The following is a 19,781-nucleotide window of genomic DNA, read 5'->3' as shown; positions in this document are numbered from 1 at the left end:
GAGGGAGAGAGCTCACAAGGAGGCAGAGAGACAGGCAGAGAGAGAGGAAGAAGCAGGCTCCCCACTGAGCAGAGAGCCCGACGCAGGGCTCAATCCCAGGACCCTGAGACCATGACCCAAACCGAAGGCAGAGGTTCAACCCACTGAGCCACCCAGGCACCCCTGTACAATGCTTTTTATAGACCTTATGTGTTTTTACTCTCTTAACATTCCTGTGACAGGTATTATTGTTACTATTGTTATTTCTATTAAATTAAATTTAAAGTATCATGAGATGGCACAGGGTAAAAATGTTAAACAGTTACACTGAACATCAGGGTATACTGAAAAGCAAGTCTTCCTTGGACTCCTGATGTCAGTTTCCCTGACACATCTATTATCATGCACATCAATTATCATGCCTATTTCACTGATGAGGCAGTGAGGTTCAGCCTGTCCAGAGTGGCATAGCTGGAAAGCAGTAGGGCTGGAAATCCAGGCCTTTGACTCCATTCTCCATGTTCTTCCCACCACACCACACTGTCTGGGAAGCATCATCACATTAGCTTTGCCCTCTATGGGTGATACCGTGGAATTGATTTAAATGGGTCCAAAACATAAAAAAAAACAACAAAACACAAAAAAGCAGAGCCTTAAAGTTCCCAACATTGCCTTCCACTGCTGCCTGTTTTTGTCTAAAGCTTAAAATCATGTCTCCGTATCTTCCTCCTGCCACAGACAAGGTGAGATCTGTGGCCTGGGCCATGAACTATGGATGACTGAGCTCCCAGCAACTCAGGCTTGGACCTGAGGGGTGCCGGTAGACCTCTTGTAGGGATCCCAAAGAGGGTTAGGTAGACCCAGCTCAAGAACCTGGGCTGTGGGCATGCCTACACAACACAGAGGACCACTAATGCTTTTTTCTCTGGGACAGGCAGTAGGGGTAGTTTTGTTCCAGCAGAAACAACTGCGTCCTAGCACAAAGGCTCCTACATGAATTGTCATCACTCTTTTCTAGGGGTTTGATAGATCCCAGATTTCCTCTTAGGGGCAAATAACCACTTTTTTTTTTTTTTTTAACCCTCTAGGTTTGTGGATACCCCCTGGCTGGGCTTCATGGAGAAATCTTCACTGATCACCAACCTAAACGCCAGAACAGACCCCATCTTTTCACGGACAGAATGAGAGGTCTTCTGTAACCAGGCATAACTGGCCATCATGGGGAAATTGATCAGAATGGGAACACGGGAGAGGCGGTTACTCTGGCCAAAACGGCTTCATTGGAGTCGCCTCCTCTTCCTGTTGGGAACGTTGATCATCGGTTCCACCTACCAGCACCTGAGGAGCCCCCGGGGCCTCCCCTCATTGTGGGCAGCAGTGTCTTCCCAAAACCCTGTAAAACTGGCCAGCCGTGACCTCTCTAACAATGATATGATGATGGTGAGCAGTGACCCTCTAAGAGCTAGCTCTGAAATGGCGGGTGACACACTGGTGCCCCAAGCTACAGTTGGCAGGGGTGAAGCAACACCTGGCATAACAATGGAGAGTACCCCCAATCCACCCAGAAGGACAGCCAACATCACTCCAACAACACCCAAGAATAACTATAACCTAACAGCAGCAGACACAGAAAGAATGGAGGAAGACCCCACAACCACACCCAGCAGAGTACTCAATCACTACACCCCAACTTCAAGCAGACCAACAGTAAAGAATCATACCTCAGCAACACCACCCAGCAGAGAAATGCAGAGCTACCACCCAACTCAGGCTGGGAGAAAGGTGAAGAAATACACCCCATCTCCATCTGGTAGAATAGTAGGCAATTATGCCCCATTCACACTCATGACAATGACAAAGAGCCATGGGATCACCCCCAGAACAACAGTGAAAGACAGTGAAACTATGACAACCACCAAAATATTGAAGACCAACCCTACTAAGAGAATGGTGGAGGAAACCACACCAACTACTCTCAAGGGAATAATTCATACAACCCCTACTTTCCTGGTAAATGACATAGAAACAAACATCTTGACTTCTCCAAGGAGTATGATAGAAGAGAACACCCTGACTACCACCAGAAGAGTGGACAATAATAGATCAACCAAGCCCCGGGGGTTAGTGAGAAAGAACAAGCTGACAGCTCCTCTGGAAACGGTCCTGGAGGACACCACAGCCATCTCTGAGGGGCAAGTGACAATACGCACCACAACAGGCAGTAGCCCAACAGAAACCAAAGCCTCTACCACTACCTGGAGTGTTAGTAATACCTTGTCTAGAACCAGTGCATCGACCACTGGAATTTCCTCCACCACCTTCTGGGAGCTGGCAAAGAGAACTTCCACGGCACCAAGGCCCTCAGCATCCTCTGAGGCCAGGGCAAATCCAACCATCCAGGTCCATCACTGTGTGGTTGTGGAGCCAGCCCCAGCGGCGCCCCCTGCCATCCCCCCCAGCCTGACAACAGCTATGATCCCAGAGGTGCCCAGTTCCAGTCCCTCAGCACTGCCTCCTGGCCAGCCAGACCTTCACGCCAAGGGAGAGTACCCCCCAGACTTGTTCAGCATAGAGCAGCGGCAACAGGGCTGGGTGGTCCTGCACATCTTTGGCATGATGTACGTGTTTGTGGCCTTGGCCATCGTGTGCGACGAGTACTTTGTCCCAGCCCTGGGTGTCATCACAGATAAACTACAGATCTCTGATGATGTGGCGGGTGCCACCTTCATGGCTGCTGGAGGCTCTGCCCCTGAGCTCTTCACCTCCCTCATTGGCGTCTTCATCTCCCACAGCAACGTGGGCATTGGTACCATCGTGGGCTCTGCTGTGTTCAACATCCTCTTTGTCATTGGCACCTGTGCCCTCTTCTCCCGGGAGATCCTCAATCTTACATGGTGGCCCTTATTCCGTGATGTCTCTTTCTACATCCTTGACCTGATAATGCTCATTATCTTCTTCCTGGACAGCCTCATTGCCTGGTGGGAAAGCCTGCTGCTGCTGCTGGGCTATGCTTTCTATGTGTTCACCATGAAGTGGAATAAGGAGGTCGAGGTCTGGGTGAAGGAGCAGCTCAGCAGGAGGCCAGTGGCCAAGGTCATGGCCCTAGGGGACCTCAGCAAGGTAAGGACAGGCTGGCTCAAGTTTCTGTAGCCCCTTTGGGACAAAAAAGATGAGGAGAAGCCAATGACTAAGGAGTGGAAATTGCTGGGTCAGACCTCAAGGGATGGGTGCTTTGGTTCCCTTTGCTAGTCAATAGACACTTCAAGTCCTATTCTTTGCCAGGCAGTTGGCAAGAGTGACCTTGGCTCAGCTCCCAATCACCCAATGGTTATTATTACGATCCACCATTGGCAGGGGAAGAAACAGAGGCCTAATGAAGTTAAACTACTCTTCAAGGTCACAGAGCAAATAAGCAGTGGAACCAAGATGTGAACTTGGGTTGATCTGACTGGGTCTTTGGAAATGACATTTGAGCTGGGCTTTGGAGAATATCCAAGGAGATATTAGGCAGGGAAAAATGATAATCTCTTCCATGTGCGTGCTGTTTATGGTTTGTCAAGCACCTTCACTTTCGTTTAATCCTGTTTGTTCACATTCTGGGTTTGGAGCTAGTGGCTTGGATAGGGTCTGACAAGGGGGAGGTTTTTTGGTTTTGTTTTTGTTTTGTTTTTGATATATTGGTTAAGATGAGAGCTCCGCTCATCCACTGACAAGCCAGCATTGGGTGCAGGGCCCTCTCTCTTATCAAGTGGAGGCCAGATACCAGAGCTCCAACCCCAAGTCTTTCTCTTGGCTCCAAGATTCTTTCTTAAGAATTTCTTTGCCTTTGCGAGGGACCTTCCTTCTACGTTCAGTGTGTGGTTCAATAACCTGGAAGATGAGATTAAGGTGGGGACGTGATTTCTGAAAATTCATCTCAAAGTTTTGTTCCTTGACTCCAAAGTGAGGTGCCTTAGGGAACACAGACCCTGGTTCTTTCCTGTACCTAAAGGGTGGGTTTAGGCAAAGGTTGGCTCTCAGCCTGCCTCTTTCAGGTTTCAGAAAAGCCACTGGTGCAAGCAGAATTTTGCGTGCAAGAGTGCAAGGACTTAGCTCTTTAATCCAGAGCAGTTTTGATGAGTGGGCAGGACGGAGACCAAATTCAGTAGCATGTCTGGGAGACACATGATGCAACAGAGATGAAATGTACTTCCTTTAGGATATTTGAGATGATGGAGTATTCTGGCCAGAGCACAGAAGTAGGAGTCAGGAAATCTGGATTCTAATCTGATTCTGCCTCTAACCACCTGTGTGACCTTGGACCAGCCCTTCCCTTCCCTTCCCTTCTCTGGCAGAAATTGTAACAGCGTCCAACTACTTACCAAAAAGGTCCTGTCTAATGATCATTGTCCAAGTGAGTTTAATTCTGGCTGGCCCTGCATAGTGGTTATTTTTCTGGTCTGGTCAACTGAGCTCCAGCTGCCGTATTTGCAGATGACCCCCCAAAAAGAAATGTCCTACTCAAGGTTATACAGCCAGCAGGTATCAGAATCAGAATGGGAACCCAGTATCCGAACTCCCTATTCAGTGCTATTGCCTCTCAGCCTACTGCTCCATGAAGCCAGAAGCTTAAAAAAGAAAGGGAGGCTCAGAGCATTACATCATTTAATATGAAGAAACAGGGGCCTCCCTCCTACTGCAGTCCTCAGGGCATGCCTTGCTGAGGGTGGCCAGGAAGCCTTTCACTCTCCCCTGAGAAAAGCATCAAATGCCTTGGTATACATCAGGCTATTTTCAAAATGCCTCTGAATGGCTTCCCAGTCCTTATCAGTAGTCCTGTTTTTATTTAAGCTCTACAAATTCTGAATTTTCCATTTTGCGAGGGCTAGACCATCAAAGCAGATCTTGCGAAGCATAGTCATGATTTCAAAGGAGAATTTGTAACCTACTTAAGAGACTTCTAGGGCGTTACTAGCAGCTCTTTGCCAACCAGTGAGAGTGGTGCCAATCACAACTCTGTTCTTATTTGCTGAGACAAATCCAGAATGAATCTTAATTAACAGCATTAAAAACAACAACAACAGGTTGAATTACTGGTTATACTTGAAAGTCAATCTGTATTTATTTAAAATAAAAAATCTAGGGGCACCTGGCTGGCTCAGTCAGTGGAACATGTAACTCTTGGTCTTGGGATTGTCAGTTTGAGCCCCATGCTGGGTGTAGAGATTATTTAAGAATAAAAAAAAAAAAAAGAATAAAATCTTTGAGGAACCCCTGGGTGGCTCAGTTGGTTAAGCATCTGCCTTCAGCTCAGGTCATGATCCCAGGGCCCAACGTGGGACTCCCACTCAGCTTCTTTCTCTGCCTGCTGCTGCCCCTGCTTGTACACGTGCCCACTGTCTCTGAAGCAGAGAGCCCGACTCGGGGCTCCATCCCAGGAACCCGGGATCACGACCCGAGCCGAAGGCAGAGGCTTTAACCCACCAAGCCACCCAGGTGCCCCATAAATAAAACTTTAAAAAAATAAAATTAAATTAAAAACCCATAGTTAGTACTTTGCAGCATTAACAACTCCTCACTAAAAGTTAGTCCAAATAACAAGAACTATGACTATTTTATTCATTTGATATAGAGTGAGAGAGAGAGAGAGAGAGCACAAGGAGGTGGCAGAGAGAAAGGGAGAAGCAGACTCCTTGCTGAGCAGGGAGCCCGATGCGGGGCTCCATCCCAGGACCCTGATCTGAAGGCAGATGACTGACTGAGCCACCCAGGCATCCTGGACTATGGCTATTTTGTATATGTGCTGCCGAAGTGAGCACGACTATGGCTATTTTGAAATGGTTTTTAAAACATGTGGATTTGGATTTCACCTTAGGTGTCTAAAAGCCAAAAAGAAGGAGAGAGGGAGAGAGGGAGAGAGAAAAAGAGCAAGAGAGAGAGAGAGAGAGAGAGAGAGAGAGAGGGAACTGTCTTTACTTCTATCTTTATGTCCGTGTTTGGGTGGCCGAAACCTATGATCCGGTCAGAGGGAGATAGATTATCCTAAACTTCACTGCTAGACTAAGAGCAAGCCATTCAGTTTTGAATTCATGAAACAATTTTCTGGAAATCCAATCATTGATCTAGTAAACTGTGTTGGCATTCGTTTTGCGGTTTATGCAAGAGGGTGTCCCTACCCCTGTAAACTGTTTCACTTCAACATGAAAATAAGCATGCCTTACTGTCTCACTCCTGTTGACCTATTGACTCACACCTCTCCCTGACTAATGGTTCCCTTCTCTGAGCATCACCCCAGGAAAGCAGGGGACCAGGGAAGTGGCTTATTCCATCAGCCATGCTCCAAACTGAAGAAGTCGGAGAGAAGTGGGGCACAACCAGACAGAGGAGTAAGGAGCCAAGGAGGGAGGCTGGGCAGGCAAGGTCAGAGCCACAGGTGGTCGCGAAGTCTAAGCAGCAGGAAGAGAAATGGAGGGCAGAGTGATCCAGCTCCCTTTGGAGAGAAACAGGAACAGCAAAGACATCTGGGCCTCTCCCTTCCTCTCTTGCCAGCCTGGGGCGAGGTGCGGAGAGGGTGGCTACATCATCAGACTCATCGTTGCCAGTGCATGGGTCAACAATCTTTTTTTTCCCCCAAAGAGGCGAGCCCAGGCTCTCGGCTCTAGCAGGAGGTGCTAAGTATGTATTTCAGTTTCCTCAGGAAAACTTAACAATTCAGGGGTTCCAGGGTAGAGAGAAAAAAGAGTGGGGAGGGACTCCTTGCTTATATGGAGGGCCTATTCCGTATGTACATGATCTCAACAATTTCTCACGAAAGCCCTGCAAGGACAGATGGCAGCCTCCATTTTGCAGATGAGGAAACTGAGGCTCAGAGAGGATCATTAACTCAGTCCGTTCCATAGCTCTTGGTGGTTCTCACCACGGGCGCGTGAATCTGTATTTCTGCATTTTAACCCAGGCTCTGCTGCAAACTGCCCCTGTTGCTCTGGGCAAGTCAGTGCCATTCAACAAACCTTTATCTGTAAGCGTTTCAATGAGAAGCACCAGCACAGACAAGAGTAACTATCACGGAAGGAACACTATACAAAGTGCTAGGAAGTCACTCTGCTTTCCCACCAGGCCTTAGATTGCTGATCTATAAAGTGAGTGGGATGACGATCTCATGCAGGGGTTGGCACACTGCTACTGTAAAGGGCCAGACAGTAAATCGTTCGGGCCTTGCAGGACGTGCAGTCTCTGTCACAACTACTCAGCTCTGCTGTAGCATGAAAGCTGCCACAGACAATACAGCGACAAACGGGAGCGGCCACACGCTGCTTCCCCAAGTCCAACATACTTGCAGGTCTTCTTCCTGAGCAGCCTGGAGACGAGATCAACGGAGAACCATTCGTTTTCTTCCCGGATATTTACCCAGCTGATATCTGTAGAGTTTCTGGACTGGAGGGCCTTTCGCTTTACTTTTTATCCTGCCCTGACAACTTAGAATTGGGGTAAAGGGGTTTTCTGGGGGTGGGGAGGGGATGATTCTATCAGAATTCACTTAAAAGGGGCACCTGGGTGGCTCAGTGGGTTAAAGCCTCTGCCTTCGGCTCAGGTCATGATCCCAGGGTCCTGGGATTGAGCCCTGCATTGGGCTCTCTGCTTAGCGGGGAGCCTGCTTCCTCCTCTCTCTCTGCCTGCCTCTCTGCCTACTTGTGATCTCTGCCTGTCAAATAAATAAATAAAATCTTAAAAAAAAAAAAAAGAATTCACTTAAGACCATTTCTAGAAAAAAATAAATGGTGTAGCATTGGACACAGACACATAGTAAAAATTTTAGAGTCTCTCTTTTGACACTGGCTGAGAAAGAAATCAAAGCTAAGATACTTTAGACAAGATTGGTCAAACAGGCATTTGGTTGGTTTGGTTTGGGATGCCTTTTATGATCCCTGTTATTGTTCGCTTGCTCTGAAGCTCTATACCTGAGTGCAAACTATACCCCCCGCAGTGTATTTATTCTAGCCCGAAATGATAAATACCTGACTTGCCTTGACCATGCATAGTCACAGAAGGCCAACAAACAGCAAAGCTGATGCATTGGCCTGGCTTAAAAAGCTTTATCTATTTTTGCTTGGAAGCACCACGGGCCTTTCTCTATAGAGAGAGCTCCCAGCTCAGCCAGCAAGGACCAGCCATCTGCATGAGATGCTGATTGGCAATATGGCCTGAGGGGCACGAGTGGTAAAAAGGAATCCAAGGTGGGAGGGGAACAAGCTATTTTGGGTCCTTCTGGGTCCCTGTCCACACACTATGCCTTCAAGAATACTTCAGAATGAGAAACTCTGGGGAAAAGTCTGCCACTCTTTCCTTAAATGCATTGGGGGCTGTTTTTTGTTTTGTTTTGTTTTTCCTGGCAAGGTTTTTGAATTAAAGCAATGAACATGACCCCCTAAGCAGACAAACCAGGTGCTTCCTAAGGGGGCCAGTCCTCCCCTTGTCGAGGCTGACGTTTATTCCAAGGGCTTCTATCAGTGGCTGGTATAGCCAGCTGTCTGCTATGGAGACAGCAGGACTGTGGACAGGGAGCCCTATGGACAGGAAGACTTCTCCAGCGTCTGTGGACCCCACTCATGCTAGGCTTCAGGGAATCCACTTAGCTCCCAAAGAGCCCCTGCTAGCCTGGGCTGAGGTGTTCCCAGCTTTCTTTCTTTCTCTCTCTCTTTCAAGATAATATTCACACATTTTCATTTTATTTTTATTTTTTCTTAAGCAGGCCCCACACCCATCATGCAGCTTGAACTCACAGCCCTAAGATCAAGAGTTGCATGCTCTGAGCCACCCAGGGTTCCCTCCTTTTACTGTCCAAGGGTTCCCTCCTTTAACCCCTTGAATAGTTAGCTTCCTCCCAGTTGTCAGAAAAAGATGACAAGAGTAGAATTCTCAGTTTTAAGGCTTCTTTTCCTCATAACATTTTTTTTTTTAGTGTTCACCTGCTAGTCAGTGCTAGCAGATGACAAAATGAATGAATGAGAAAGAAACAAATAGGAATAGAAAAATTCAAATACCTGATTGTGCCTGATCCAACAGACTGTGATTTCCATGGAGGCATGTGTACCTGTAACTGAGATTTTACATGCATTCTTGCTACACAGTAATATTTTCTCTTAGTGTATATGATGGGATTAAGTATGAAATTAGATAATTGGTGGTGTTCTACAAATAACAGCATGGTTTCTAGATACTCTGCCACCTGAATAAGTTGGAAACATAAAACTAACCTTATTTAGTGTGGGGAGTGGGCATATAGATGCTAAACAATTAAAAAAAAATAAGGTAATTTCAGAGAGTGACAAGGGCGGTGAAGTTAAGCGTGCCTGTGGTGGAGAGGGACTGGAGGTGGGGCCCCCTCTTGTGAGGGAGAGCAGGAGAAGCCTCTTGGAAGGAGAAAGGTCTAAACAGAGATCTGCAGAATGAGAAGGGAAACCACCCCATGCTCCATGGGGAAGAATTCTGGAAGAGGAAATAGCATCTGCAAAGGCTTAGAGCCCAGAAGGAGCTCAGTACCTTGGAATAAAGAACTGGAGGCCAGTGTGGTCAGTGAGTGAGGGGAGAGTAGAGCAAGATAACGCTGGAGAGGTGGGAGTGGCTTCCTGCCGGGCCCTATGGGTCAGATACGGACTTTGGATTTTAACTGATGCTCAGCAGGGAACGAAGTGACGAGGAGCCATATTAAGAGGTCGGTCCTAACTGCTGTGTAGAAAATGAACCGTAGGTGTGCGAGGGTAAAAACAGGGAGTCCAGTTGGGAGGCTGATGTGGGCATCCAATGTGTGTATCTTTGAGAGATGTTTTAAGGCAGAATCATCTGGATTGGTGATGAAGTGGGTGGGAGGGTGCCACAGCCAGAGAAGTCAAGGATGCTGCCAGGTTTTCGCCTTGAGCAGTGGGGTAGATGGTGGTCCCACCCAGTGAAAAAGGGAAGACTCGAGGACGGACAGGGTTAGGACTATTCAAGAGTTTTCAGTCAGGAGTGATGAGTTTGGGTGCCTACGGCACCTCCAAGTGGGTATGCCTGGGAGACAGTTACCCACATGGGCCTGAAGCTCAGGAGCAAGGTCTGGGCTAGAAATTTGTGAATCACTGACAACATGTGATAATTAAAATTGAGGACCGGCTGAGAGAGGGAGTGGGAGGGGGAGGGGGAGGCCCTAGGTCTGTGCCATAAAGAGCTCCAATGCTCATTCATTCAGCAAACATTTATTGAATCCCTTTATATGAGGCCCGTGTAGGGTCCCGGGTTACAGTGAGAAAAAAGGCACAGTCCCAAGTCCTTGATGAGCTCGGCCTAGCGGAGTGGGAATTGATACAAATTTTGTGGGGCCTGACACTCTTTAAGAAAAAGCATGGGGGCGCCTGGGTGGCTCAGTGGGTTAAAGCCTCTGCCCTCGGCTCAGGTCATGATCCCAGGGTCCTGGGATCCAGCCCCATCGGGCTCTCTGCTCACAGCAGGGAGCCTGCTTCCCCCTCTCTCTCTGCCTGCCTCTCTGCCTACTTGTGATCTCTGTCTGTCAAATAAATAAAATCTTTAAAAAAAAAAAAAAAAGAAAAGAAAAAGCATGTAAGACTAGCTACATGGAGCCACTCAGCTCTTGAAATGGGGCAAATCTGGACTGAGGTATGCTGTAAGTATAAAATATACACTGGGCTTCAAAGGCTTGGTATGAAAAAAAAAGGGCAAAATAGCTCATTGATATTTTTATATTAATTACATGTTGAATTATGATATTTTTAGTATATTGGGTTAAAGTATATTATTAAAATTAATTTCATATATTCCTTTTACATTAAAAAATGTGGCTACTACCTGATGATTCACAGACCTGTGCCCCTGGGGGAAATAATACATTGTGTGTTAATAAAATAAATGTGGCTACATTAGTTAAAGTTATGTATGTGACTTAACAATAGTTAAAGTTATGTATGTGACTTGCATTCTATTTCTATTGGACAGTGCTGGACTGGAGGTAAGAGGAGGCTAGTAGGTGCTCAGCTAAGGAGTCTGGACTCCCTTATGAGGACAGTAGGCCCCTAGGGTGTGGGGGAGGGACGCGATTTGTGCTTTGTTCAGACTATCACTCTGACTGAAGGATGGAGAATGAACTAGAAGAGGAACAGATCAGGAATCAGGAGGGTTTTACAGGACTGTAGGCAGGAGAGATGCGGCTAAATTTGAGGACTTTTAGGAACTAGGTCTGACAGCTGATTGGATGTGGGCTGTGAAGGAGAGGGAGGAATTTGGGTAGACTTCCGGGTTTCCAGCTTAGAAAAAATGAGTGGATCGATCAGAGTGCAAGACTGTACGCAGGAAAAGGTTAGAGTGAAGGGTCCCCTACTGGAGTATAACTTGGGTAAAGGCAGGACTCAGACCAAGAATTCAGTAAAAACACTTGTTAAATGAATATTAAAAAAAAAAAAAATCACAGGGGCGCCTAGGTGGCTCAGTGGTTTAAGCCTCTGCCTTCAGCTCAGGTTGTGATCTCAGAGTCCTGGAATCGAGCCCCATATCGGGCTCTCTGCTCAGCGGGGAGCCTGCTTCCTCCCCTCTCTGCCTGCTGTTCTGCCTACTTGTGATCTCTCTCTCTCTGTGTCAAGTAAATAAACTCTTTAAAAAAAATCACAGACTAAAATATATGGTTCAGGGAATGTGTCCTGGATGGTCTAGGAGGGGAGAAGCCAATGATTAACTGCTGTATTAGTGGGAGATAGAAATTGGAAGTCAGGAGGCGGAGCCCCCTGAGAGGCTGCCATATTTGCCGTCACAGGTTTCAGGAGCAGCTACAAGGGATCCCACTGCTCAGCCTCAGCAAGATGCATCACAGGTGCTGGGGGATTTGGCTGGCATGAAGACATCCTCTTCGGTCTGCTCCCTTCGCTAATTTTTACGAGGAGAAGGAGAAGGTGGGGTAATGAGGCTGAAGAAAGGGGAGGGGTGATGGATTGGTGTCAGAGATGGATATGAAATGTGTTTGTACCAAGAGCATATTCTGAAAGCACCTACTTGCCAGGACTGCTACCCATAATAGACCCATCATCCACATCTAAATAGAGAAGAACATTCGTGTCCACTTACCTAAAATGTCAATAATTTGGAACAAAGCCACCAGGGAATGGAAATTTTGCCTCATTATCTTATTTATGCCTGGGCAAAGAAATGCGAGCTAGTAAAGGACAACAGCAACAACATACTTCTAATGGACATCAGGGGGTCAGAGTTCTGACACTGACTTTGTGAGTGTGGGCAAGTGACACACTCTTTCCGCATCTCTGTTTTCTCATCTATCCAAGAGCAGTAATAATACTGACCTTGTGTGCTTCGTGGAGTTAGTAGTCCTGGATGAGAGAGTGGATATGAAGGGCTTCAGAAAATTGGAAGTACATGCTGATCTCAGAAGATATTGATATGTGCAAAGAACGATGAACTCAGAAATATTTTGGCTTTGGTAAATCCGAATGGCAGAAAAATCATTAGGCACGTGCATCACGGGGCAGAAGTCAATCTCTCCTGCCCCTCTGTGGACAGAACTAGCTACCCCAAAGGGGACCCTGGCTCCTTCGGTTTTTTGTCTCCAGAAACTCACTGGGTGAAGGTTGGATGGGATAAACGTGAGAAGGCTGGGCCAGCAGGTGTAAGCTTACCATGCCAGTAAACCTACCCTGTGTCATGAAAGAGCCAGGGAATTTGTTCAGAAATTCAAAGTGCTCCCTTCATATGCAGATTGGTTATTTCGGCTCTGTTTCATTCGTTTGCATGTTCACTGGTTCACCCATCCATTCATTTAATTCACTCAGCCATCTATGTCCAGCATTCAAACCTCCCGCATCCTTCAAAGCTCACTCAAATTCTGCCTACTTCAGGAAGCCTTCTTGTCCTTCCCGCCACTGCAGCTTCACCTACGCTTCTCATTTCTTGCGCCACTCTCTGCTTTGCAGTACTTTTTTTTTTTTTTAAGATTTTATTTGTATGTCCGACAGACAGAAATCACAAGTAGGCAGAGAGGCAGAGGGGGAAGCAGGCTCCCCGCTGAGCAGAGAGCCTGACCACGCGGGGCTCGATCCCAGGACCCTGGGACCATGACCTGAGCTGAAGGCAGAGGCTTTAACCCATTGAGCCACCCAGGCACCGCTACTTTGTCAGTATTGGTTCCAGTTCCTTTCTGGACATAGAACCCGTGTCCTCGACATCTTTGTGTCCCGACAGCACTAGCACACTGACCTCTAAGCAGCAGGTACTCAGGAAATAAGAACTGAATGAATGAACAAATTGGGAGGATGGGGGGTGTGAAGTACCCTGGCTCAGGCACTACTTTATTTTCTGCGTTGAAACAGAGACAGTAGCAAGTCCAGTTCTAGTTTCGGCCATAGAGGCCAGCAGTGGGGAGGTGAAGACAGGTATTGGGGGCAACTGTTGGGGTGACCATGTTGCCTGAAGATAGCACTAGAAGTTCCTTAGGAATAGCTACTCAGTTGGCTTACCTTTAATGAGCACCTACTATGTACAAGACACTGTGCTGCAGGTTAGGAGAACAGAGATGACTGTATTGTCACTTCGAAAAAAAAAATTGCATCTAGCTGGGTAGACAACTCACATATGTCAATAGTTAAAACAAAATTCTTTTAAAAGTTCAAATGGCATTATATATAAAGCAGTAAATGCAAGGTGGCAGGCTAGTGGTCCAGACAGTAAGTACTGTGCGTTTAGTGATTCTCCATCTTAGATTTTTCTAGGGCTGTCTCTTTTCCGAGCTGGCTGCCGTGCAGCTTCTGGAGGACCTGAGCGCTTACTCGATCACAGAGCCAGATTTTGGTAACACAAAATGTGTTTACTGTTATACAGCTTTTGAGGAGAGAAGGGATCATAGGGAGCTGGAGTGAGGATGGGAGTAGAAGGGGCCATTTAGGAAAGCTTTATAGAAAAATTCACCCTGAATTTTCTGAGGAACTGGTAGATGTGGAGGAATGGAGAAGGTGTTTTAAGCAGAGAGAAGAGTTATGAACAAGGCCCCAGGAGTTGGAATGGATTGGGGACAGTTCATTCACACATCATGCAACAAATGTTTATTGAACCTTTGCTAAGTGCCCAAGAGTGTTTTTCTGCTGGACACATAGCGGTGAATGAAATAAGCAATCTTTCTTCAAGATGCTGGGGGTAGGGGGTGGTGGGTGGGGAGTGGGGCACCTGGGTGGCTCAGTCGGTTAAGCATCTACCTTCGGCTCAGGTCATGATCACAGGGTCTTGGCATCGAGTCCAGCATTGGACTCCTTGCTCAGTGGGGAGCGTGCTTCTCCCTCTGCTCGTGCCCTCTCTCTGACAAATAAATAAGCAAAATCTTAAAAAAAGATGCTGGGGGGGGCAGTTAATTTATTTGTATGTTTGTTAACGTTAGCAATGTTTGTTAACACACAAATAAATTGAGGAAAGCGCTATGGAGGAGAAGAACAGGAATCTATAAAAGATAATGAGACAATACCTCAGCTCCCCAGAGGAAGGTGGCATGTAAATGGAGACCTGAAATTGGGGAGTGAGGGAAGGAAGGAGGGTGCCAAGCATGGGAGGAGGGGCCCTGCGATGAGGGTTTCAAATTGGGGAAAGAGGATGTTGCGTTTGAGAGGCTGAAAGACAGTTGGTGTTACTGGAGTGTAGATAGTGGACATATTTGACTGGGCCTACTGTGTGCAGGCGGGAAGCCAGACCATGAAAGGCCAGGCTGGGGTTTGGATATGGTAAAACATCTCCTGAGAGCAGGTTATTTTTGGGTGTGTTTCTGTGCTCCCACCTGAGGGTTCCCCGGAGAGAGAGAGAAGTAGGGAGGGAGAGCAAGTGTCTCTCCAAACATCCCATAACTCCAGTCCCTGTTTGCAGCCAGGCTAAGGGGCAGTCATGGTGAATGAGCTACAGGAAAACAAGAGGGACAAGGTGGGTGCCATGTGACGTCTGCCAAGGGGGGACACCGCAGGGTCTCGGAGGACAGCCATAGAGCTGAGGCACTGTGGCCCTGATGCAGAGGGTCCTGGGTGGGGTTCAGGCTTGGGAAGCTCCTGGGAGTGCTCCCAGGGCAAGCTAGGGAAGGAGCCAGCTCCTTTGCCAGAGGGACTGTCACCTCCAAGGTGGCCTGGGAGGAGGTGCTCTTTAGGGAGCTAAATCCAGAATGTCCCTGCTTGCTCTGCCCCTGGCTTGCTGTGTGAGCTTTTGCATCTGTAAAATGACTGTGGACTAGACAAACTCAAGCCCCAATGTTTAGAATTGATCTAAAAAGTACCTGTGGATTTGGAATGCTCCAGAAATAAGAGAAACATAGAAGCGGCACTGGAGGCAGGGGAGTCTCAGGTTTCTGGTATCTTAGCTGCCTTTGGGCGGTGGGATATTTGGAAAGAATTATGGGATTTCTGGAGAGGAGAGAGGCTGGGGCCTGAATGAAATCTTCCTCACGGAAGAAAATCCCTAGGCCTGCTGTGGAGTACTGTGTTACCACAGCCACTAGATGGCAGAGGAGTTCAGCTCCGGAGGAATGGGAATGGTGGGTGGGGTGCGAGGGCCTGAGCAAGCGTTGGTCTGTCTTTGATGTTCCTTTGCAAATCAGATGCTATTTCTATGTGTGTCACATCTGGGTATCTGCGCACGTAGGTGTGAGTATGTGTGTGCCTGTGAGGATCTCCGGAGCATCTGTGGGTAGAAAAAAAGGAATAGAACTGGGAATCAAAAGTCCTGAGCGCTAGTATCGAGTCTTTCATTTACTCCCCACCGGACCTTGGATACACCACCTAGCCTCGTTCACTTTCCGTTTCCTTTTCCGTAGAAGGCGATCACAGTCTTGCTTATCTGGGGCTGGGGCAATGATAAAGCAGATGATGCTCTGGGGACCGTGAAGTGTACCCATGCACAGGGGGTCTGCGTGTGGGGGTGAGTGTGTTTCTGTGAGAGTGTATCTTCAGGGAAGGACAGACCCTATGTTTCGTGCACATTGTCTGCTCCCTGTTGAGACCTTGGGGCATTATTCAGTACATAGAATTATCCAGTCATGGAAGAGCGAGGGGAGGCTGGGAAAGAAAGCAGTGTTAACGCTCCTGATGGAGGTGAAGGGAGGTGGAGGCCAGGATAAGGCTCCTGTGCTTTGTTCTGCCCTCCAAGGGAGGACGGGCAGGGATAGTGAGGCCCTCGCACGTGGCTCCTTCCCTGGCTTGGGCAGGGCCCACTGAGGCCTTCTTCTCCTCTGCTCAGCTCCCAGCAGTGCTCCCAGCAGTGCTGACCCGAGAGAGGAGCTTGGCCTCTCTGCACAACAGTACCATCCGCAGCCCCATCTTCCAGCTCATGCTCCACAGCCTGGACCCTCTGGGAGAAGGTAAGTAAGGCCTCCCCAGACCTGCGCGGTCTCTTGTCCATTCCCTCCCTCCTGCAGCTGGACAAGAACAGGGACCTGCAAAACTAGGAGGCAGTGGGTAGGATGAGGGCAGAGTGGGGAATCGAGAGCAGAGGAAAGATGGGGGATGAAGTCAGCAGTCTGGGAGACAGGGCAGAGAGAAGGCACAGGACTCAACAGGAGCTAAGGTCCTTAGGTATCCGCATCCCATGACTTCCCGGTCTCCGTGTCCCTTCCTGTAAAAGAGTTTACCTGTAGTTGGTGAGGCCAAGCGTGCCATGTGCCCTGCTCCAGTCTATGTGGGGTTGCCTTCAGTGACTTCCCTACAAGGCCTACCACCCACAAGTCGGCTCCAGTATCCCACAGAATCTCCAGCCAGGCAGCTTGTCCCAGGCTGACTAGTCAGGGCCACTCCTGGGGGTACCTCCTGTAGGGCCCCACAGCCCGGAACCTCTGAGTGGTACCCCTCTGTGCTCCGTGTTGAGCTCTGGAGTCCCATGAAAACTGCTAACACCTCTCCAGCCAGGAATGCTATAGGAGATGCCAAGACCACTTCTGGGGGTGGTAGGGGTCCAAAGGAAGGTGGGGCCCGGAGTCCAACTTGACAAGTGATGGGAGTAGCTGAGCTTCTCACCATCCATCTTACTAAGACCTGCCTTCTGGCCCCATTCCCCAGAGGGCTGAACTATGACCCTGGAGACTGACTCATGAGCATCAGGAAGCCTCCTGACTTACATTTCTGATTCAGGGACAAATGGTGGGGGGAGTGAGGGGGCGGTGTGCTCAGAATGTTCTCAGGCCCTGAAGTATCCCCTGCAGATACAGTATTGGGTTGTTGGGTATTTAAAAGGGTATTGGACTGGGAGAAGCAGAGACAATGACGAGATGATCAAACCTTCCTTTGAAAATCCTCAGGGTGAGCCTCAGCAGACATTTCGAGAGCCCCCCCCCACCCCCCAGCCACACACACCAGTATCAGTACCCCGGGAGCTTTGAGAGTGGAGTTTGCAGCACCCAGCAGCCTGTGGGTGATCAGTGCTGGAGGCACATCTGGCTTGGGGCTCTGAAGGAAGCCCTATCTTGGGGCTATACTTGGCCACTCCTTGTGGAATCACCGACTCTAGCAATATCCTGAAGATAAAAATCTGCTGAATGGGACCGCAGGCCCCCCTGCCTGGGCCACTCCCATGACCAGCAGCTGACCTACTTGTACTAACAAGATTATGTGATGGCCCGGCCAGGCCGAGGTCAGAGGAGATTGACACTAAGTAGGAGATGATCTGGCTGCGCTGAGAGCAGAGAAGCCATTTGAGGAAACGAGCTCTGGGCGAGCCAGGGACAGTCAGCCCCAGCAAGACAAACAGGCTTGGTACATTGGAAAGGGCCTCACGGCAGGTGATGGCTGATACAATGTGGGATGAAGTCCTGCTCTGATTCTACACCCCGAGACCTCATCCAGGAGGCGTTGGGACCTTGCAGAGTGGTGATGAAGGCTTTTGTTCCCAAGACTTTCCAGATACATGTTTGTGTTTCCATCTGCTGGTTCCAAATGGCTGTCCAGATGTTTCCACCCTTTCCAGGTGTTCCAGCTCTTTCCACAGAGCTGTTATGTAGTCTGAACTCTCCCCTACCGTGGGAAAGGGCTTCTATTCTCCGGGATCCCATGCCTTTTATGGTGATTTCACTTGGATGTGTGTGTGTGTGCATGAGAGAGAGAGGGAGAGGGGACCAGAAAGAGGCCCTGCAGCTGACCTGCCTTCCTCAGGGCCGTGGGAGATGAGAGGTTAGGGTGTGCGAGGAGGGGTCAGAAGGAAACACGAGGACTTGGTTTTCCTTGCCAGCCCCTCTAGCCCACAGTCAGCAGATGTTCTCAGTGCCAGCACTGCAACCCAAGGAGCTCTCCTGGGATAACTGCAACTCCGTGCTGCTCGGCAGAAGACGGCAGTGCTCCATCTGTGCCACGGAGACACTGAAGCTGTGTGGATGAGGGAGGCCATAGTATGCCCACTTCCTGACATCTCGGCTCTGAGGGGGGAGCTGCAGGGCCCGCCCACCGGGACTCTTGGAAGGGCCTCGTGTGCCCGAGGGGTGGCCCCGCAGGATGGAGCCTCTTGCCAAACATGGCTACAGCCGAACCAACTCAGAGCGTGTAGGAGACAGGCGGGAACGAGGAAGTTCCAGACCTGTTTATATTTCTTGCCCATCCTGGATGCAGACAGCGTTTGGTCCCTGCAGCTTTCTGTACTGCACCTCCTCCATCTGTCTGTGTCATGAACAAGAGGATCTCCAGGGTCCCTTCTAACTCAAACCCTCTGGAATCTGGGTCCCTGCAGAGTTGCATCCTGGGAAGGACGGATGCTCTCAACTACTCACTTGGTCCTTGTTGTAGCTCATGCTTATACGGGGCTTTCTGGATGCCAGGTCCTGTTTTAAGCACATTCATGGATCAATTTCTGTATTTCTTTAACAACCCTGTGAGATTTTACAGAGGAAGAGTCTGAGGTACAGAGAGGGTAAGGAATCAGTTGACTAGGTCCTCGGCTGGCAAGTGGCGGCACCAGGATTCAAACCCAGGCTCTGTGGCTCCAGAACTCCAGCTAACACAGCAAAAATTTAATCGTACTAGTTAATAATATTTTTATTTATTTTGTCTCATGGACCTTCCCATCAGAGCTGTGTGTCTCATGATGTTGACTTCTTAGAGGGGGACATGGAGGTTTGGCAAGGGTGTGCAGGCTTCCCGAGGTGGCCCAGTGCTCGCGGGGGAAGCCAGCCTGGACTCCAGAACAGACTCCACGGCACTACGCTGCCTGATCACATGTGCCATTGTGCTCACCCTCCCGGGCCACACAGCCGTGAGGAGGATCTCGTGAGCCCCTGTGCCTCAGTCTCCGTGTCTCCCACCTTGAACCACGCGGGTAAAGTGCTTTGCATGTTGCCTGCGACACTGTCACATTGAAGGAGATTGCCCTCCTCGTTTTTCTTCGATGTCAGAGCAGCACTGTTGTGCACGGAGTGCTCTGTGGGCTGCTGGCCAAGCGTGTATGCAGGGATGTGGAAGGAGGCCCTGCCTGGGCTCCAGGTACCTGGGGTCAGAAATCACATGGCAGGGAACTTGGCGGTCAGCTATTTCCCCTTTCTGACCAGAAAAGGAAGTCTCATGAACACGGTCACCAGTAGTGACCAGTACAGTATAGCTTCTGGTAGATTCGTGGAAAGTGAGCTGTTAAGGACCAAAGAGATAATCTTGTTCAAGGATGGCAAAAATATCTCTCTGCCATTTTTCGTCTACTCCCTGCTCATTGCACACATCACTGACGAGTCACGGTCACCTCCTCCCCACCCTGGATCAGAGTCCTCCTCAATCTCGTGCTCTAACAGCCAGCACTTGAACTCATGATGGAAATAAATCCTGTTTGTTGCCTCTGAGTCC

At 48.9% G+C, this 19,781-nt stretch overlaps 1 protein-coding gene across 1 annotated transcript in view; it reads left to right on the top strand.

Moving 5' to 3' along the window:
• The window catches only part of SLC24A1 (solute carrier family 24 member 1), a 30,952-nt gene that overhangs the window by 1,986 nt on the left and 9,185 nt on the right, over positions 1-19,781 (top strand). The window contains exons 2-3 of the mRNA XM_032864683.1: positions 1,068-3,099; positions 16,210-16,330. Of these exons, the coding sequence (XP_032720574.1) occupies positions 1,198-3,099; positions 16,210-16,330 (2,023 nt within the window). The 5' untranslated portion in view covers positions 1,068-1,197. The remainder of the gene's footprint in view (positions 1-1,067; positions 3,100-16,209; positions 16,331-19,781) is intronic.

Source organism: Lontra canadensis, unplaced genomic scaffold, assembly GCF_010015895.1.
Source record: "Lontra canadensis isolate GAN:19392208 unplaced genomic scaffold, GSC_riverotter_1.0 scaffold28, whole genome shotgun sequence".
Classification (NCBI taxonomy): domain Eukaryota; kingdom Metazoa; phylum Chordata; class Mammalia; order Carnivora; family Mustelidae; genus Lontra; species Lontra canadensis.
Note: the sequence above shows the minus strand (reverse complement) of the source record. Positions and strands in the feature narration are given on the sequence as shown.